The sequence below is a fragment of the Rattus norvegicus genome, chromosome 17, assembly GCF_036323735.1.
Source record: "Rattus norvegicus strain BN/NHsdMcwi chromosome 17, GRCr8, whole genome shotgun sequence".
Lineage (NCBI taxonomy): Eukaryota > Metazoa > Chordata > Mammalia > Rodentia > Muridae > Rattus > Rattus norvegicus.
The window spans coordinates 87,942,828-87,964,714 of record NC_086035.1 but is presented as its reverse complement, the minus strand read 5'-3'; the positions used below and the strand labels follow the sequence as shown (position 1 = coordinate 87,964,714).

At 44.5% G+C, this 21,887-nt stretch overlaps 1 protein-coding gene across 18 annotated transcripts in view; it reads right to left on the bottom strand.

Moving 5' to 3' along the window:
- Window positions 1-21,887, bottom strand: part of Etl4 (enhancer trap locus 4) — a 463,673-nt gene that overhangs the window by 248,444 nt on the left and 193,342 nt on the right. For 2 of the 18 annotated variants that reach the window (XM_039096223.2, XM_063276272.1), the window contains exon 1: window positions 3,217-11,567. The exons of the other annotated variants lie outside the window; for them this stretch is intronic. In XM_039096223.2, coding sequence (XP_038952151.1) covers window positions 3,217-3,318 — 102 coding nt within the window. In that variant the 5' untranslated portion in view covers window positions 3,319-11,567. Of the gene's footprint in view, window positions 1-3,216; window positions 11,568-21,887 lie in introns of those variants that run through there. 18 annotated transcript variants of the gene reach the window in all.

Genomic DNA, 21,887 nt, shown 5'->3' with positions numbered 1-21,887 from the left:
TATACTGCTATTGGCCCCAGAGTTTCAAAGCCAGTCAGGGTTTCAAAGATCCTGTGTCACCTCCAGAGCATGAGCATGTGTGTGTGTACACCTCTTTGCGCGAACCTGTGAACCTCTGCTTTTTGGGTTTAGAGGCCACACTAATTAATCATGGATGATACTCTCATTTACTGGATATGTTGGGGCATCCCTGTCAAGGCAGCACTTGGGAGGCAGCAGGATTTAGTATTCAAGACCAGCCTGTGCTTTATAGTAAAACCTTGTCTCAGAAGACCCAGTATGGGACAGCTCGGAGGAAAAATGCTTGCCTAGCATATCCAAAGCCACTCCCTAGCACTCACTGTAAAATTACTTGTTACTTCACCTTCCCAATCTAGAATCTGTCTGTATATAACACTTGCAGTGGACAGCACTCACCATCAGAAACCTTAAAACACTTGTGAACAGGGGCTGGAGAAATGGTGCAGTGGCGAAGAGTTTGTACTGCTCTTACGGATGTCTCGAGTCTAGTTCCTAGCACTCCTGGAAGTCAACTCACAAATGCCCAAAACTCCAGCTACAGGGCGTCCCCAGCCTCCTCAAGAGTTGGCCTCACATACACAGACACACACAGACATGCACGCATGCATGTGCATGCACACACACACTCACACACATAAAATTAAAAAACAAAACAAAACACAAGTAGAGGACCCCACTCAGCCACTATGACTACCTGAAGGGACAGAAAAGAGTAAGGAGGTAGGACCGGAATCAGAAGCTAGAATTCTGATTTATAGAATACTGGCATATAAGACATACATCGGGGTGAGCATCTAAGTCCCCTGTCCACGACCATTTGTCTTCCCTTCAGAAAGTCACAAATCAGTAGTATAACATGTCCCCTGGAAGACGGACCCCAGATTCTGCATCCCTGGCTTCCTCTAAGTCCTGGGAGAAGACACTCGAGCTATATAGCCTTAGGACTACCCCCCGCCACTATCATTCAGGGTTGATCTAGTTAACCTTTAGTCTCTGAGGCCTGAGATTGTCTGAGTTATGTGTGCCCTGAATTGATAATCAGATCAAGACTGAGAAGAATTAACTAGGTGGCACATGCAGCCAGAAGAAAAGTTTGTTTTGGTCTATGCTCTAGAAGATGGGAAGCTGTCAGAACGCAGGCCACAGAGGGTTTTGTGCTGCTTCAACTCACAGTGGAAAGTGTTAGAACAAGTGTATGCATGTAGGCGACAAGAGAGAAACAGCTTTACAATGACCTGCTTCCCCCAGTAACTAATCCAGCCCTTCAAGAATCAACCTGGGCCCAGAGAAGCCCACAACCCTCTTCACAACACAACCAGATGGCAGTCAGATGTCAGCATGAGTTTCAATCAGCCGAATCTTAGTCCTAGCCACTCATTTAGATACACCACGTGTTTCCCCCAGTCAAAGGTAATTTTACAGTCCTTCTAAGTCCCTGGGCCTTTTGCCTCCTTTCCATATAAGTGAATAACTTCTTCCTTACCTCTGACCTGATCACCTGCCTTGCTAGTTCCTTACTCTACACAGGTCCAGCACTCCCTAGTTTGCCCTGCTTCCTTGCGCTCAGGACCATCTTGGCCAAAAAAATATGTCTCAAGAAAGTACACTAGCCAAGGAATTGACTTTCATCACGGACTTCAGCAGTGTAGTCTAAACTGAACATTTGAATGTTCTTTTTTTTTTTTTTTTTTTGGTTCTTTTTTTCGGAGGTGGGGACCGAACCCAGGGCCTTGCGCTTGCTAGGCAAACGCTCTACCACTGAGCTAAATCCCCAATCCCACATTTGAATGTTCTAATGCACACATATACTTACTTGTGTGTGCATCTCCACATACATGTACATACACACACACACACACACACACACACACACACACACACACACCACAAAGCAAATCCTCATATTCCCCAGGTCATGGTATCTACTCAGGCTTGTGGGAACTACAGTACAGTCCATTCTGTCCCTTCAGGAAATTTCTTTCTTTTCATTTTTTTTACTGTGTTCCTGTCTCAGACCTGTTAACTATCTCCGTTTCATGAGGTTTTGTCCCAAAGCATAATTCTGTCATTCAAAACACAGCTCCATGAAATAACCGATCAGAAATACACCAAACGAATCTCATTTCAGGGCTTTCTTGGTTTGAAGTTTTACTTTTTCTCTACATGAGCTTCTACAAAATCCCTCTCCTGCCTCCACGGTGCCAAACATCTCTTTCCTCACAGGACACAGCTGATCAGTTTGCCCAGTACCGCGGAGCCTTGCGGCTTCTCCTGCCCAACCTCCCAGGACTACAGGGCCCTTGCCCAGATCAATACAGGGTTCTAAGTCAGGCAGGAACAGGATGGAACTTGCTCAGGCTTTGTCTTCCCATTGCGGCGGTGAGACAGTCCGCAGCTCCGTAAGATTTAAGAAACTTTTGGGCCCAGCAGTGGTAGAGCTCTTTGCCTAGCTCACCCAAGGCTGGGGGTTCTATGCCCACTACTGCAAACACAAAAGAACTACCAGACATATTGGCGGAGAACAAAGGAAGCCAAAGAGATCTGTGTCTCTTGATTCCTGACAAAACTAGTTTGGAGGTGGGTTTTGTTTTTGTGTTTTGTTTCTTTTTTCTTTTCCTTCCTTCCTTCCTTCCTCCCTCCTCTCTCTCTCTCTCTCTCTCTCTCTCTCTCTCTCTCTCTCTCTCCCCCTTCCTTCCTTCCTTCCTTTCCTTTTTTTTTTTTTTTTTATTTTTGGCAGTAAGGTCTTAGTCAGTATCCAGGCAGGCCCTGAACTCTCTCATCTCGGCTCAAGCCCAGATTTTTAGGTGAGAGCCACCCACGTGCTAAGCAGCTGCACTTCTAAACCAGGTGCCCACAGTCTGGGTTCAGAATCCAGCAAGGTGAGGTGAGGTGCACTTTAGTTAGAAGTGCCCCATGATCACCAAGAGAAAGGCTTCCTACTTTTTTTGAAGGAAATTAAGGTTATGTTTTTCACAATAAAGGACAACAATTTGGTTATCACTGAACAAGATTTAGCAACTGAGAACAATCAACTTGGGCCTGAGAACTATAATTTAATTTAAAAGTAACCATATGACCTCCAACCTTCCCTGGTTCACACTCAGGACAAAGAAGCCAGGAATCAGAAACATGACACAGCAGTTTAGAGACACCTGGAAGGGAGACAACCCCCCTAGAACCATGTGATGTCTGTACCTGTCTCCTGCCTGCTGGGCCATGGTGCCCTCCACAGCAGAAATACCCAAGGCCTGTTTCCCTCCTCGGCCTTTCTCGTGAAGAGCGTGCTGAACGTCCCATGTCCAGGTCCAGCTGTGGCTATCAGCCAGACCTTAGCTCTCTCTGAGCAGAAAAGGGCCGGGCCCATGAGTGGCAGGTCCTGCCCCCTCCGAGTGCAGCTGGACAGCAGCCTAGTCCATTCGTCCAACTAGCTGGCCGGCCACAACCCACAAACAGACAGACATACAGGCAGGCAGGCAGGCAGGCAAGTTCAGGAATGGGAGTGGAAATACTGGTTTTTTTTCCACTTCTATGCAAATGGAGTATGGGTGGAGTTTTACCATACTTGGAGGAGGACACCAAAGTCCTAGGAAGAATGAGTCTCTAACACACATTTCCCTTGGCCAATAGGCTCCACCCACCTACCCGTCATCAAAGACAACTGGAGGAAATGCATGGGAAGGGGCCTACAAGGGAAGGGGCCGTTTCTAGCTCCCTGTGTATATGCCGGGATAGTTCATGAACACTGGATTGGAGACAGAACTTTGAGTAAATCACCATCAACTGACCAGCACCGCCTCATCAACTGGGAACTTCAGCAATAACCGTTCATATAAAGAGTTAAACAAACTGACATCCAAGTATTTGAGAACCACCCAGGGCCATCCTTACCCCAACCCCGGACTTCTGATGAGATGGCCTCAACCACCCACCTCTCCTGGCTACTTACTATCCTGGTCTCTGAAGCTATATAAACCAACTTTCAGATCCACTCTGGCTCCTAGGGGCAAAAGGAATCCAGGCTGCATCAGTTCAAAACCCACTTCCCTCCTTGCCTGGAAAGTGTGGGAGTTAAGTGCTACCTTATGAACTTGCCAGTAATTGTCACAAACAAGTCCAAAATGGCCAAAGCCCAGTGCTGAAGGTGTCAGAGGGACTTCACGATGCTGGGAGCCCAGTACTGGGAGTAGAGCACATGCTTAGCCTGTGAGGGCCTGGATTTGATGCCAGAACAAAAGCAAAACCATAAAAAACAGTCTACACTCCTGACTCTTTGCCAGTCTTTGCAGGGTACATTAAGTGCGTTGGCGTTAGCCAGGTTGCAGGAAAAGCTTCAGCAAATTCTCTCAAATATTTATTACTGAATTCTCTTCTTCAGTAGAGAGCAGATGATGAGCCAAAGGTCAGGGGTATTATCATGTCACTGGAACAACCCTGACCAGGAACCTAACGTAGATGTGTCATCATTTGGGCATCATGGCCTTCTGTGCACTTTGCATGCTGGGTATCTTGCACCCCTGGTTACCTTGTTTTGTGGTCCAAAGGAAACACTTCAGTAGCCACAGCGAACTTTCTGAATGTGTTTAGAAATAGAAAAAGGGGGCTGGAGAGATGGCTCAGAGGTTAAGAGCACTGTCTGCTCTTCCAGATGTCCTGAGTTCAATTCCCAGCAACCACATGGTGGCTCACAAACATCCGTATTGAGATCCGATGCCCTCTTCTGGCTTGCAGGCCTACATGCAGGCAGAAAGCTGTATGATGTATACATAACAAATAAATAAATAAATAAATAAATAAATAAATAAATAAATAAATAAATAAATAAGGAAAAACAGACCAGAAAATAGAACTGTGTTTATGAATACCAGGCATGGCAGGCATGAGACCTGGACACACAAATGACAGACAAATTCCTCAGAACTCTGTGAAATGCTGGCTTAAGGACACACACACACACACACACACACACACACACACACACACAATTCTAGTGTTCCTCTGAGGATAGCTGCACTGAAAAGAAAGGACATAGGCTCAATGGGAGTGCCTCCTGCTTAGGCGGCTCTCCATACAGTAACAGTTGAACAAAAGCTAAGACTATTATCACTATTATCACTCTGAGCTACAGGAAGGAATATTCCAAAGTCTGAACTGTCGCTCAGGAACTGCAGCCACCTCTCCTGGGTCACCTGAGTTTTTCAATGGACAGGTACTCTGCTCCTTGGAATCTCTGCCCCGGGTATTCTTTCTCCTAAAACACCCAAGCTTTGTTCATTTCTAGGATGGCTTTTTCCCATGTAGATCTCTTTATTTCTTTTGTGGGATTTGGATCAACCTGAAATTCTCTACACAATAGACCCTCTTCCTCAAGTGATTTGTTTCCAGCCACAGTGAATAACAAAATGACAGTGGCGGAGAGCACCCTGAACGGCAAGCCTGCGATGTTAGGTGTGAGAATGAGGCCACTGTGGTTAGTATAAAGATGGGGTGGTGGCGCACCACACCTTTAGTCTTAGTGCTCAGAAGGGCAGCTCTTCCTAGCACCCAGAAGCCAGAGATCTCTTGAGTTCCAGGACAGTCAGAGTTTCAGAGAAAAACCCTGTCTTGAAAATCAATCAAACAAACATACAACCACTCCCTAAACAAAACAAAATAACATAAAAAAAAAATCAATGCTCAGAAGGCAGAAGCAGGAGGATCTCTAAGAGTTCGAGACCAGTATGGTCTACATAGTGAATTAAAGGCCAACTAAGGTTAGTTAGAAAGACTCTATTTCTAAAACAATGAACGAAGAAAAGAAAATAACTCACATGCCTAAACACATAAACTGTAGTCTGAGACCCTCTTTTTATGTTGCTAAGATGATTCCTGTAGCTGCTCGCTGTGGGGGTCGGGTCCTCCCAACCTGAACTACCTCAGAATAACTGAGACATTGGGCAAAGAGCCATTCTTCCTCCTAAAAACGCCATGGGATATTTCAGTGAGTTGTTGCTGGGTTCGAGCACACTGGGCCAAGTACTCCTCACACCTTGAATCCGGGTGATCTCTCGGAGCAATAAACACAGACGCTTATGTAGAGTGTGCCCTGCTCAAGAGCACACAAATACCAAATACCAGAACTCTGACTAAATCTGTCCAGCAACAAAGGTGAGATTCCCCCTGTGGCAGCATGATGCCACCAGGAAAAATAGGACACAATTGTCAGACAGAAACCCTGTCTTGGAAATCAATCAAACAAACATACAACCACCCCCTAAACAAAACAAAATAAAATAAAAAAAAATCAGTATTCAGAAGGCAGAAGCAGGAGGATCTCTAAGAGTTCAAGACACCAGTTCGAGTGTCTAGAACAGGGTCACGTGGGTGAGGAAGACAGGAATGGGACAGAAAGTGGAGCTTGATGCCCACCCCCAAACCTGGGCCTTGTCATTACTTGACATTAGCGCACTTTCCGAAAAGAAGTTAAGCCCCAGGTTTCTTAATGCTATGTTTATATATTAGTGGTTTTTCTTGGGTTTTGGTTTTGTTGCTGTTCATGATATATAAGAATTTTTTTTTAACTTTTTGTTGACTCTTTGTGAATTTCACACCATGTACTTCAATCCCACTCATCTGCCCTCCATATCTAGCCTCTGCCCTTGCAATCCCCCAAAAGAAACAAAAAGAAGAAGAAGAAGAAGAAGAAGAAGAAGAAGAAGAAGAAGAAGAAGAAGAAGAAGAAGCAGAAGAAGAAGAAGAAGAAGCAGAAGAAGAAGAAGCAGAAGAAGAAGAAGAAGCAGAAGAAGAAGCAGAAGAAGAAGAAGAAGAAGAAGAAGAAGAAGAAGAAGAAGAAGAAGAAGAAGAAGAAGAAGAAGAAGAAGAAGAAGAAGAAGAAGAGGAGGAAGAGGAGGAGGAGGGAGGAGGAGGAGGAAGAGGAGGAAGAGGAGGAGGAGGAGGAGGAGGAGGAAGAAGAAGAAGAAGAAGAAGAAGAAGAAGAAGAAGAAGAAGAAGAAGAAGAAGAAGAAGAAGAAGAAGAAGAAGAAATAATAATAAATAATAAGAAAAAACATCTCGCCGTGGAAGCTGCGATGTGTTACTGTGTGTCACATGGATGGGTGGATATGAGAAATTTTATTTTATGTGAAAATCACCTGATTCTATACATTTGGTAATTTTAATTTTGACTCTTGTTTTATTTTCTGTTTTACAGTCAGGGAGATGGTACATGGAGAATCCTTTCTCTGTCACTGTGCTATAGCCCCCAACCCCAAGTTTAGTATTTTATGGAAACTTCCAGAGATCGTTACAAAGGTTTTCTACAGCCGCAGCCCGGGTCAGCTATCTCTCACCTGGTCTTATTTCTCACTACAGAAGTTGCCTAAACTGTCTCCTCCATTCCAGTGAACACTTCTGAAATCCTACAGGAAAACAAGAAATGTGTGCCTACGTGTACAGGCTCAGGGCCTCTGTGCTCTGTGAGCCATCCTCTGGGTTCACTTTCTGGGGAAATCAGGGGGTCTGTCCACAGAGAACAGGTTCCTGACCTATAACACTGGGAAGAGAGTTGCTTCACGGTTGCGTCCAACAGGCCTCACAAGTAATCCCTAGGCCTGACTCAGTGTCTCTTCCCACCCCTTTCAATTCTGCACGCCCCAGTGGCTGATGGGAGGAGATACAAAGGAAAACGCTGTACCCAGGAAGCTGGAGGTAAATCTCCAACTCATTATAGCATCTGAAATCTGACCCCCTCAACAGATCACTTCTTAAAGCAAATGTGATTTACATTCTTAGATATGAGTACATTAGGGAATTCCATTGACTCCCCATGCTGGAGTTGCTGAGTTCAAATCCCCCCTCCCTTCCCTTTAGAATCAAGACTCTCCCTTACTCTCAGTCTTGGTACCAATTTTTATATGCACCTCTTTTTTAAATGTTTGCTAATTTGTTTAATTGTGGGTGCTGTGTGTCTGCAGTCGAGTTGCTACAGGCACATGTGGAGGTTAGAGGACAAATTATTGGAGGGTCTTCTCTCCTTCCACCATATAGGTCCCAGGGAGTGAACTCAGGTCAGCAGATTTGCAGGCAGCCATCTTTACCTGTTGAGTCGTCTTCATAGCCTACTCATGCATCTACTCATACATACAGATGCTTCTTTATTTAGAAGACGATAACTGTAATAGATGTAACTGTGTGATGTTGCTGACAGGTAGTGATGCGTGTGGGAATTCCACTCTTAACATTTAAACTTTTTTTATGTATGTAAGTACACTATAGCTGGCTTCAGACACACTGGAAGAGGGCATCAGATCTCATTACAGATGGTTGTGAGCCACCATGTGGCTGCTGAGAATTGAACTCAGGACCTCTGGAAGAGCAGTCAGTGCTCTTAACCACTGAGTCATCTCTCCAGCTCTAACACATTTATTTTCAGTGACCCCTGGATATATATACCAGGAAAGGTTTAATTGTGTTGGATTAGTATGAATTGGAATGCATAAAATTTAATTTCGGTGTATCTGGATGCCATAAAAACTCTGGGCTGGCAAAGGGGTTCAGCAGGCCAAGGCCCTCATGGCCAAGACTCAAGGCCTAAGTTCAATCTCCAGAGTCTACGTGGTGGAAGACAGTAAATGACTCCCCAAAAGCTGTCCTTTGAATTCCACAAGCCCACTATGCCACATGTCTGCCCACCTTCATAACATACATGATTTTAAAATATTTTTTAAACCTATGCTATTTAATATTTGAAGGAAGAAAATATCATGTTTATACCACAATATAGGAAGCTTGGCCCATTTTTTTCTAATGATTTATAAAAGCTATATTTGGCTTAGAAGTCACCTACCTCCTCCCAGGGTGACAGTCATTATATTCTCTTTAATGAAATTGCTTCAATTTTGGCTTTCCCTTGATTTGCCCATCACAGTTGTGACCTTCCTCTTTCACCTCTAAAGTGAGTTGTTCTACACTGAGTTGCTTCTCGTGAATCTCTCTGGGTTAACCGACTGATCGCAAGTGTGTGCACAGTCATGGAATACTGTATCGAGGTGTGTTTACATTAGGTGCGGAGCCATGATGTCTCTGGATAAGAGGGAGTTTCATGAGCAGTTACTGAGAAGAAAGGAGAAAACGCAGATACCGTGGGGACAGCACTGGTTTGTGCCAACGGACATGCAAAGCAATCCCACTACACTCGAGGATGGACAGGTTCTGCACACCTTTTAAGAAAGAGTTGGAACCTATGGCGATGGTGCATGCCTTTAATCCCAGCACTTGGGAAGCCAAGGCAGGGGGATCCTTCCAAGCCAGCCTGATCTTCAGAGTGAGTTCCAGGACAGCCAAGACTACACAGAGAAAGGACAGCAACAACCACAGCAACAGCAGCAGAGAGCTGGAGCTTCAAATCTCTCCCCAAGTTTTCTTCCGTGTGTTGAGACTACACAATGTACTGCATTGCTTGGTTAGCCTAACTTGGTCACATGTTCCTATCTGCATCTAGGGTTTCCATCACTTCATGACCACTATGACTGGGTCATGTGGGAGTGATGGACCATTCCTTGTGACATTCCCAACACCCCCATTCACAATACTAACCAGTATTTTTTACTATCTTTCAACACTGGTCATCTGACTTAACTTTCAGAAATTTGCCCTTTAGATGTGCTGGTATGTTTATAGATACAAGGAGGGTCACCACAGTAAGTCTTGCAACAGGGAAACAAACAAAACAAAAACCAAAAAAAAAAAAAAAAAATCGGGAATCTAAACAGTTCTAAAAGGCCAGGTAAAGATATTATGGGACCACTTTGATATCTGCTGTTAAAACAGAATTGTTCTAAGTCAGTTTATAGCTCTTGCATATACACACTCATACATACAACCCAACACACACATTCATACACATATACTCAAAACATACCACACACACTTAGATACAGATAGACACACACTCATGCATAAAAACACATACCACAACACATACATTCATGAAAACACACACCACACACACACTTATACAAAGAGATATGCATACACTCATGCACACACATGCACAATACAACACACTGTGACATATATACAGATGATGCAATACACACACACACACACAAATACACACATGGACACACACATACCACACATATTCATATACAAACAGACACACACTCATAAATATATTATACACACACACACCACAACACACACACTCATGAACACAAGGACACACACACCATACCACACACAAGGACACACAAATGGACACACATACTCATGAACACAGACCTCAACACTCATGCAAATACACAATATAACACACACACTCATACATATATATATGGACACACACATACTGCAAAAAGAGAAGACTGAAAATTGTCTTTCATGAGACAATCACTTAAGGCACTTTCTTCAACAGTCATATAACTTAATATAAGAAAGGAATTAAATACTAACGCCGATGGAGAGGGGAATCTATGCAACTTCCTTATGCAGAATTCAGAGACAATTACAAAACAAATTTGCTCCTGTGCCACAGAAAGCCAAATGACAGCTATGGCGTGTCTATCGTGGAAAACGCGATGTAATGTCCTCCCGATACCCTGAGTGGAGTTCACAAATGTTCTCAACATCGAAGAGAGCAAATGCCCATGGGACCATGAGGCTGCTCCCTAGATACTCCAGGTGCAGCTGAGATACCAGTTTGTTTCGATGCTAAGAATGGTCAAAGCAAGCCTCCTCTGAAGGATCCACAGGTCCGTATGGCCGCCCAGTGCAGACATTCCCCTGGTAGGATCTTTGCTTTCTCCATCCTGTGTGATCTAAGCCGGACACTGGGCAGGGCCAACAGCATGATAGGTAGGGTGTGGGGCTCACAGTGCTAAGGAAACCTGCCATCAATTGTATGGGGCTAATGTGACTATCTGCATTTGCTAACCCTAAAGGAATTGAGGGTGGGAAGCATGGTATCACATCTGTTCCTTAAATTAGAACCAACCAGGAATGGGAGGTACAATAACTATACAATGGCAAAGTCATGTAGCGTCCCGCCATGATGCACATAGAGCAAGAGCCTAGATGCTAACACCCACTGGACTCTGGGCTAATAGAACTGACAGGCCCCATAAAATGAGCTGCTCATTCCTTTCTGGGAGAGCTCAGGACAGGGATTTCTTTACATGGTAACATTTTACATTTGTACTTACAAGTCACACAGCCAGGGATCTCAACACTCATTCTCTTGTGTACTCTCTTTTCCGAAGCAAACACAACAGAGATCCCCGTCTCCAGGAAAAAGCTGGTCCAGGATGCCCTCTTTGTCACAACTAAGGATGGCCTGGTTTTATTTCTTCCCACCAGATTTCACAGTTCTGAAGGTCTCCAGTTTTCCGAGGCCAAACAGTTGTCATAAACCAAGAAGGACTTATTTCATTGGTTATAAACAATAAGAGGAGAGTGATTAGGCATCTCATTGCACTGTCCTGGAGCTCAATGATATAAACTTGCCTAGGAGGCTTCAGACTCTAGGTCCCATTTACAGAATGCAAAAAAAAAAAAAAAAAAAAAAAAAAAAAAAAAAGGAGGATGAGGAGGAAATCGGGAGAAAGAAGAGGAGGAAGAAGAGGAAAGTAGGAAGAGAAAAAGAAGAGGAGGCACCATCAGCAGATTTGCTTCATTAAATTTCACACCTCTACCAAGGAGAAAAGTGAAAATCTATCTATCCACATTTCCTCTCATACAAAGTTACAGGTTAAGGGTGAAAGTAGGGGGATTTATGAAAAGGCAATTGGTTTTGTAAAGATCTATGGGGGAAATTCACATTAAAATATGAAATGGCTCCCCAAACCATAGGCCTTATGCTTTACTATGTACAATAAAACTATGTCCCGACGTTGGTCTCCTCTGAAAGGCTCAATCCTGTAAACAGTTGAAACTGTGAGCGCAGTTTGATGATGCAAGGGTGAGTATATCTCTCTACTCTCTCTACTGCAACTCTGCTGCCAGTGGCCACCTACCAGGAGGACAAGCCATGGCCATGTCACTTGTCGTGACAGCGCTTTCTTGTGATGGATGATGACTGTCTCTGAAATAAAGAGGTTTTGAGAAGTCAGGCTCCTCGTTGGTTTAGGTATCTAATTCCAACACCTAAGAGAGGAAGATCATGAATTTGAATCTATCTGAGATACAGAGCTGACCCTAAGCCTGGCACTGGGTAGGCAGAGGTAGGGGGATCTCAAGGAGTTTGAGGCCCACCTGGTCTACAGAGTAAGTTCCGGGACAGCCAGAGCTACACTAAGAAACAACAAATTAGAAATTACTCTCCAGATTCCTGCCCTGACTTCACTGGATGATGGACAAGCTGTAGGATGAAATAAACTCTTTCTACCCCCTCCTCCCAAAAAAAAAAGAGAAAGAAAGAAGGAAATTACTCTCCAGTGGCTTCAGAACATGGGTGCTTGGGACTATTTGTACTATCCAGTGGTAGACAGCTTGCCTAGTACAGATGAGGCCCAGAGCCAACAGCCAACAAACGCATACATGGGAGTGTACACGCACACACATGCACACATACATGCACGTACACACGTACGCTTCTAATAAAGTTCATTGGTAAATAACATAAAAAAGTCCTGGACTGTCATTAGTGTCTAGAAATACTTTGTCCTCCCACACAGAACACTCTCTTCTCCCTCCTCCACAGCCAGCTAAGACAAACTTCTTGTAACATTTTTTTTCCCCACACTAGGGCATAGAGCAATAATACAATATGAAAGACCACTAACTCCTTTATCAAGAGGCATTTAAATCTCTAGAGCTCAGGTTGGGACATGGGTGTGTAGAACAGTGATTGCCTAGCGTGTGGACCGGCCTGAGTCGAATCCCTAAGACAGAGTCCATTCGCTCGTTCCTGATTGGCATATAACAATCTATGAATGCTCTCCAGGGGAAAACTTCCGCTACAGGTAAGTAAGGGAGGCAGGATTTGAACCCAAGCACCGAGAGTCTTTAAACCCTGCACATAACCCTTTCCGATTTTGACCTTCACCAAATACCGCAGTGTTCCAAACTCCACAGGACTCAATCACTAGTTACTTATACAGCATAGTTCCGATGGCAATGACTATTTGTAATGGAGATCAAGGTGACTGTGTGGTTAGCCAGTTTAAAAAGAAAAGGAATCTTCACCAGTGATTCTAACTGTATCTGAAGCTCTGGGTCTCTGTTGCTGGTGGACTGCAAGCTAGGCAGACTCTCTACCCTGGGTTAAATCTCTGTCGTGACGCTATTATGAAATAAAGATTTAAGCTTGGACTTAAATCTTTCCTCTGGAGATAAGATAACCAGCCCCCCCAGAGTCCCCGCTCCCCATATCGGACTGGAGGCTGGAGTCAGCCATAAAGCAGGATTCATATGACCACTGGCATTAATCAACGGTGAACACATTCAGAGTTTAGCAGCACAGATGTCAAAGGGGGTCTAGGATCAACTAGGGGAGCCCACCCATGCTAAGAGCCTTTCCAGGCAGCATGGAGTCTAGGCAGCTCTGAAAACCTGGAACTTTTAAGTGTTTAGGAAAGTCCAGAGCTATCAGAGTGTTTCCCCTGACTAGAAACACTGTTGTTACTCATGAGCCAGATGTTGTGCAAACCTGTAATTCCAGCACCCAAGAGACAATAGCCGGAGGATCCTGAAATGGAGACCAGTCATGAGTTCAGACATCTGCGATGGAGAGAAGGGAGGAGGTGCCTAAGTTCAGAATAAAAAGGAAGCGAAGAGTTGCTACCTAGAACTCCTGCATCATGAGGAACCAACCCACAGTTTTGGGGAGACTTGGTTTCCACTTCAACAATCACCGTGAGGAGCACAGAAAAGTGTGAGGTGGGTGCAATCTCAAACCGTGAGTGTTTACAGTAGCCTGAACTCTGAGGAACAGGTTATCAGTAAAAAGTGCAATTGTACGATTTCAGCCACCTCTCTATAAACACAGTAGCACGAGCACTATTAATTCTGTAATATATAAATGTATTATATATGTATGCATGCATTATACACACATACACATATATTTGTTCCTTTGACAAACAAGCAGCTTTTTTGCTGCTTGGGAGTGATTTTAACGATAAAATCGTTTTCTCTATATTCATTAAATGAGAAACAGTACTGAATCTGCAGAAGTTTAATTTGCTCTGCTTTTCTTCATCTTCTGAGTCATGGATCACTCATCTACAAAATCCAAGACATGGACTCTACAAGTCTTTACTTGGCTGTTGTAAAAACATGAAGAGGATAGAAAAAAGAAGAAGGGAAAAGCAACTCTGAAATCACTGAATTGCCTCGTGCCTCCTAAGCAAAAACAACCCATCATATGGGAGGCATCAACGCTTAGAGCTGATCCACTGCACCATGACTGTCACCCTCAGCCACCACACTGTGACTGTCACCCTCAGTGTATGAAAACCAAGGCTCAAGGGTATGAATTTATTCTCCCCAGTCACACAGGCAGTGAGGAAAACAGAACTCAGTCTCCTTTGTCACCTCCTGAGCTAACCGGTAACGATTTAACCGAATGTTAATTCCGGGACTAATCTACATCCTCAGACTGCAGCCTTTCAGACTCCGTGCTTACATATTCAAAACGTCGTAAAGCCTAGCTCTGGGCTTCTAAGTAGTTTTCATCGCAAAAGTCCCTAGTTTCCCAGTTCCAGGTAATTTGAGGCCAGACTTTAATCCTTGTATTTATGGAAAGAGACAAATGAGTTCTCCCCATGAAGAGGGAGAACTTAACTGCTCATAGAAGAGTTAACAGCAGGAGATGAGTCTTCTTGGCTACCACCCGAGGGGTCTGTAGCCACCAGAGGCTACACACCTGCCTCTCCACCAGGTGACCAGACTTCTGCCCAGAAGCAAGCTTTTGAGCATTTCCCTCTTCTTTTTTCCATCCATCCTGCTACCCACAGCTAGTTTCTTAAAAGTTCACAAACTAGGGGTTGGGGATTTAGCTCAGTGGTAGAGCGCTTGCCTAGCAAGCGCAAGGCCCTGGGTTCGGTCCCCAGCTCCGAAAAAAAGAACCAAAAAAACAAACAAACAAAAAGTTCACAAACTAGTAACTCCAGCACGGTTAATTGTTGTTGTTGGTTTTTTTTCTAGTCCTAGAGAACGTGTTTATGAAAAAAACGAAACAAAACATGCAGGCACCCTTGAAAACAAAAGGGTGCCGTTTGTAAATCCGAGTCCCAGGTTATTTCTGAGATGTCCCAAAGATTTTATTTCTTCACACTTTACAAAATGGAAATCCAGAATTACCAGAGTCTTACGTTCAGATGCACGCGCACACACACACACACACACACACACACACACACACACACACACACGGCATCTGTTAACAGTCAACAAATGTATACAGTATCTTGATGTTCAGTCATCCTGTGAGCACGTCTCTCTATCGTTCCTGCAGCGTTCTTCCTGGGCACAATCAGCATAACACATAATACACCACTTGTTTTTCGGCTCTATTCGAAAATCTCAGTTCATTCAAGAACAACCACCCGAAAGCCCTTAAAACAGCCCAGAAGCTGGAACACTCCGTGTGAAAAAGCCATGCGTACGGGCTCCATTCTTCCTGCCAAGTGAACAAGGCTCACAACAGACCGCAGTGTTTCCAAATAACCTTTTGGCAATAACTGGAACTAAAAAACAAACAGAGAAAAAAAAAACATGCATTTACCTGTAGCGAGCCCTCCACAGGTGAGGCAGAGGGGAGAGGAGAAATCCTAGTTCATCTTCTGAAACTTTCTGAATCTAATGGTCTGTGGGGTCATCCTTCCCCCGGCTGTCAGGTAAATCCCCTCCATGTCTCCGCTGTTTTCTTTTAGTTTTTCCCAGTGAAACTCTCCTCATTTGCATAAAGCTTCCCCGTAGCCTATAGGACTTTTTGAGTAACTACTTGTTAAACTGGCTGCCTTGACATGCTCTTTCAAGCATGACATCATAAATCTCCATGGCAACCTTAACCCCACCTGCCTGCATGCCAACGTTACCTGTCAAGCAAAGACTTAAACAATCATCCGAAATTGTTCATTAATGAAACCTTCTCAGCCGGGCTTGGGATCTCCGCGGTGTAATTTGTGTTGTTGGCAGCAAGGGAGCCGGGGGAAAAAAAAAAAAGCACGGTGGCTTCGTTTTCAAAGCCTGAGATGTTTTGCAGAAAACAATGATCAAAATTATAGGCATTCGTTAATCTGCCCCTCCCTGTCTAACAATGCACTTAATCAGTGGAAGAGGAAGGGAAAAAACCTCACAGTGGCACATGTGTGCCCCTCTGCTGGGTAAAGTTACTTTGAAAAATCTTCAAGCCGCACTTCTAAGGTTTCCTGCTCTTCTCCCCCACCAACCCCCTACCTACTTTTAACCAGGAAAACTTGCAAAACAGGTTCCTTACCTGAGAGCGTGAGTGTCAGTGTGTGCATGTGCAGCTGCCTGCATTTCCCTGTGGCCTGTGGCTGTAGAGGTGGGAGGAGGTGCAGACATTTTTAACCCTTTCCTAGCATGCATGTGCATGTCTCCCAAGCTTATGGAAGTAACCGGACAGACACTGAACATCTATTTTGGGGAGTTAGAGGAACCCTCTCTAAAAGACATTCATGCTTTTTTGCATGTATACAATTTTCACTATCCCAGATTAACAGGCTTTAAATTACTTTTAGTTTTATGTATGGGCATTTTGTTTGCTTGCCCGTCTCTACGTGTGCCCCACTGCCTGCAGTTCAGAAGGCAGCATCGAATCCTCTGAAAAGGGAGATAAAGACAGCTATGAGCCACCGTGTGGGTGCTGGGAAGGGATCTCGGGACCTAGGCAACATCAGCAAACATTCCCAACCATTAAGCCATCTCTCTTGGACACATCTCTGCCGAATTTGACCTGAAGCCTTCCTGGTTATGACACTGAGCTCACAACTCCTTCTTTCTACTTCCAAATGTGGCACAGACACCGTATATTTTCCAGGTTTAAAACCGCTGATGCCTAACACCAAAACGTCCACATGGACCTGCTCCAAATCCACCAGAGTTCACCGACCATTGTCAATTGGCTGTCAGGCGCCACAGCGTAAAGGATTTCAGTGAGACTAAATGGGACCCAGAAACAATACTACGGTGCTGGATGCCACAGGACCCACCTGCTCTCACTCTCCAGGACCCTGCAGCAAACTGCACAAGGTTCAGCAGCTCCTGCCCTCAGAGACCAGAGAGCAATGTTAACATTTACACTATCGAGCTGACACTGTCCTCGGAAGCACTGGCTTCAAAAACTCAGGGTGGCTCCCTCTGAAAAGGAACAGAAAGGTCTTTGGATTCCATCCACTGACAGTTGAGTTCTGCGTTGCCCCAGTTCACGGTCAACAGATGGGACATTACCTTCGAAGGGAAGCAGGAACCAGTCGGGGTTGAATACTCAGGGTCGGAATCCTCCTGGGAGGCAAGGCTATAGTCAGAGATTCAATTACTGCCTCTGTGAGTTGGAAATACATCCAGATGAAGCCCGGGCGTATGCTTCATCCGATGGGGGCACAAACACAATGTGAGACAAACAAAAACAAGATAGAACCGAATCTGGGTTTTATTTGGCAGAATCTGCAGATGGAGTGGAAGCACTATTCAATTACAGTTATTCCTCAACGTTCCATTAGAGAGGAGCCTGTGCACATAGATTCAGCAGGCAGAGTGGTTATAATGGGCCAAATCTTCCCGTTGGCTTATTTAGGAAATGACAGTATCTCAGCTTTTGCTTACCCGAGTCAATCTTGGAAAAGAGATTCAAAAAAAATCAGCATGTGAAAGGCACATGAGGATAATTACAAAAATCGGTTGGAGGCAAAAGCCGGGATTAACCCATTCACAGGCAGGCAAGCAGAGGTAAATGCTGGGGATGACATCATTATGGGATGTGGGAACCCTGGCTGATATAGTGTGGGCTAGTTTCATGCCCCAGCAATCTTAGCCATCAGGACAACACATGAGGGCTGGCACAGACGCCAAGACTTGATTCAAGGCTTCTCAGCCAGTAAGGACTTCTCTTACAGTCCCCAAATGAGGGAAACACAGAGCTGCCAATACTTTAAGAATAGTATGATCTTACTAAACTAGTAACCAAGTTCAGGCATTCAAAACAGTGTAATAGTTTGTATGTAAAATGTCTCCTACAGGCTTGTTTGTTTGAACAGAGACTTTCCAGTAGGTGGTGCTGTTTTGAGAGGCCTTGGCATCTTCAGGAGGTAGGGAGTGGCTGGGGGACATTTGTAATTGCTGGGGACTGGGGCAGGGTGCTAACGGCTCTGCTTCAGCCTCCCTCCATATTCCTTCCCCCTCTTCCTTCCTTGGTCTGCTGCCATAGCTGCTCCAGCATGCGTATCTTCCCCAGCTCTATGAACAGTGCTTCAAACCATGAGCCAAAGTAAATCTTTCCTCCCTTCAGTGGGTTCTTATACCAGGTATTCAGGGGTAATGAGGAGAAAAATAACTAATGTAATATTCTGGCTCGTTTCTAAATTTAACGACATCTCTTGCATCTACAATTGACTCAAGAGAGCAAATAAGACTCTTGAATCTGTTTCAACAAATCTATGTTGTAACAGAGTAGGGAAATGCCCACTCAGAAATAAAGCCTCTGAAAGAGGAAGGGAACACATGTATCTGGTAAAAGAAGTGACTTAGAATCTGTCACGTAGATAGCAAACAGTACCTTCCGTGAACTTGTTCCATGTTGAAAAACAATCAATCCTTTGAGCTTCACAGCCATAGTGTGAGGCAAGAAAGACCATCATTCCCATCTTCCCTATAGGTACACTTAAAGTGATTAGGTTGGGTGGGTCTCCCACAGGAATAAGGTGTTGGAGTCTCAATATAAACCTGCGTGGACCCAAGGTTTGACCCCAGAATACCTGTGCTTAACCAAAGGCAGCATTACACATAGCTTAACAAAACCACTCCCAGTGGGATATGTCTGTCCTGGATAAAGGAAGTCGGGTCAAGTGGAGTTCTTATAACTTGCCAACAGATCCCAGGGATGAAGATAAGGCTAAGAAAACACCAATCTCTAGAAATTTCTGCAACCTGCTTCCAAAGGGGGTGGGGGTGGGATATATTTTGTAAGTGGAAATCATACTTTGGTGTTACCAAAAGAAGAACAGTGTTTGAAGTTTTGAGGGAAATGGTGGCGCCCAACCCTGGAAATCCTTCATTACCCCTCTCCCCAAAACCCCCAGGCCTTGATCCTCTGACTGTTACTGGATGCTGTAGATTTCTCTTAGGACTCACCCATTCTTATTTTACCACTGCTTAATGGCGCTAGGTGGCCAGTTCATTTTGTGTAGCCCCTTGGCTATGCTGCGGTGCCCAGGTATTCCTCAAACCCCAGTCAAGATTTCGCTGTAAAGGAATGTCTCAGATGTGACTCATATCAGTCATTAGGGTGCAAGTAAAGCCAAGCACCCTCTCTAACTCAATCAGTGGCAGATTTAAAGAGCACAGGCTGAGCTCTCCTACAGAAAGGGCGTTTTGCTATGACTTCTCTGGCCCTGTAGAACCCTGACTGATGTATCTCATAACCCCAGGCTGCGTGTGTGCACTATAGGTTCCTGGCACAGAGTCCAGTTCTCATTGGCCTCTAAGTGGCTAAGTCATTTCACCTCTTGCCATTTCAAACACAGCTTGTCAGGACCCGAACTCAAGTGCCCATTGAGCTTTGCTTAGCAGAAGCCATATCAAATCAGAGATGAACAGACAGATTTGCGATCAAATTAAAATGGAGAGTAATAATAGTTATGGTTGATGTCAACAAACGAACTCTCCTATCAAAATCCAGACTGACTCTGGGCATGGTGGGGCATGCCCACACTCATATCACTCAGTGGCAGACCCGTAGAACGGCTCAAGTTTGAAGTCTGCCTGGTCTTCAAAGCAAGTCCCAAGCAAGCCAAGGCTACATAGAGAAACGTTGAGTTTGAACTCATTTTGGGATGGTGAGATGGCTCAGTAGAAACAGGCACCTGATGCCAAAACAGACCACCTATCCAGAGTTTGATCTACAGAACACACATGGCAGAAGGGGAAACTGAAACTGACTTGTATACCATGGTGCATGTGCATATACACATAAAATTAAAATACAAACAAATACGCAAATGAAAGTACTATTAAAAATTAAACTTGGAGATCCTCGGGTGTTGAAAGCATTTGTTACTCTTGCAGAAAATCTGAGTTCAGTTCTGGGTACCCATATATTGGTTCACAACTGCCTTTAATTCCAGTTTTGGGGGCTGCAACACCCTCTTCTGATATCCACGGGCACCAGGCAAACACATGGTCCAAAGACATACACACAGGCAAAACACTCATACACATAAAATTAGAATTTTTTAAAAGTAAAACTCATTTAAAGGAATTATAGGGGGCAGGAGAGATGGCTCAGTGGTTAAGATCACTGACTGCTCTTCTAGAGGTCCTGGGTTCAAATCCCAGCAACCACATGGTGGCTCACAACCATCTGTAATGAGATCTGATGCCCTCTTCTGGTGTGTCTGAAGACAGCTACAGTGTACTTATATAGAATAAATAAATCTTAAAAAAGAAAGAAAGTATAAAAGACAGGTTTTAAAAACTAGGAAAGAATAGTGCTTAAAATAGAAGCTCAAACAATGAGAGAGATTAGCTGAAAAGAAAAACGTAAACTGATTCTAAATAGTAATAGTAATAGTAATACACCTGAGAAAAAGCATGAGGACGTTTGCTCTGTTCTGGCTCAGATGACTTGAAAGCACTGGCATCGACTGGAAGGAACATATGGATGCCTCATGGAGTAGCGGGAGAATGACCACGGCAGTGAGCAGAGTGCATGCCAGTCTTTGAACATACTTCTCATGCTTTTTAGATTTAGCATGCTTTTGCACAGGTGACTGTTCTGGTTTAACTGAAAGCGAGAAAGGAGGGAACAAGGAAACAGAGTAGGAGGGAAAAAAGGTGGATACGAAATATGGGAAAATCTCACCGCTCTCCAGTACACTGGGGCCGTGGGTTTCTCTCGCACCCTCTTTTCTATAGTCACTACTCTTGCGCAGCCGGTCTTAGAGGTGCTGGCTAAGCAGCATCACTGACCACCATCAATGCCAACAAATGCTGAAACCAAGTAATTGCACATTCCATTTGTGCAAAAAAAAAAAAAAAACTCTCTGGTGCAAGAACTGGAAGGGCAAAGCCTGCTGGTATTTGCCCCACACTCTCAAAAAAATCAATCCCTCAGTTCAAAGTTCCAACCCATAGACTTAGAACACGAAACGCTCAGATTCACCTTCATGCAAAGACAGACCGGTGGGCACCCCTGGGAAACCACAGATAAGGGAACTCGAAGCACAGAGAAAGAGCAGAGCTGCTAAGCCAAAGATAAGTGAGATGAGAATGCCAAGTGAGGCTGTGCTTGGAGAGCAGGTCTGAGAGTCTACAGAACGGTGCCTCTAAACACTGTTCTAACACAGGCAGGCTCCGGACCTGCTGCTTCCCCACCCAACCCGTCCGCATCAACAGACCCACAAGTTGACACTGATATCAGCCCTGTCCTCTCATTATTATTGCTTTTTCTTAATCTTTCATTTTGTGTGCGTACTGACTGTTGTGTATAATGTCTGTGAGTATGTTTGTGTGTACATGTTGGGTGTGTGCACTTGCGCATGTGTGTATGTATGTATACATGTGAAGGCACCTGTGTATATGTATACATGTGAAGGCACATGAGAAGGCCAGAGGTTGATGTTGGGTATCCTCAATACCCCTAGCCCTCTTGTGGGTGCAGGGGATCCAAACTTAGGTCCCCATGCTTGTGCAGCAGGCACATCACCAACTCA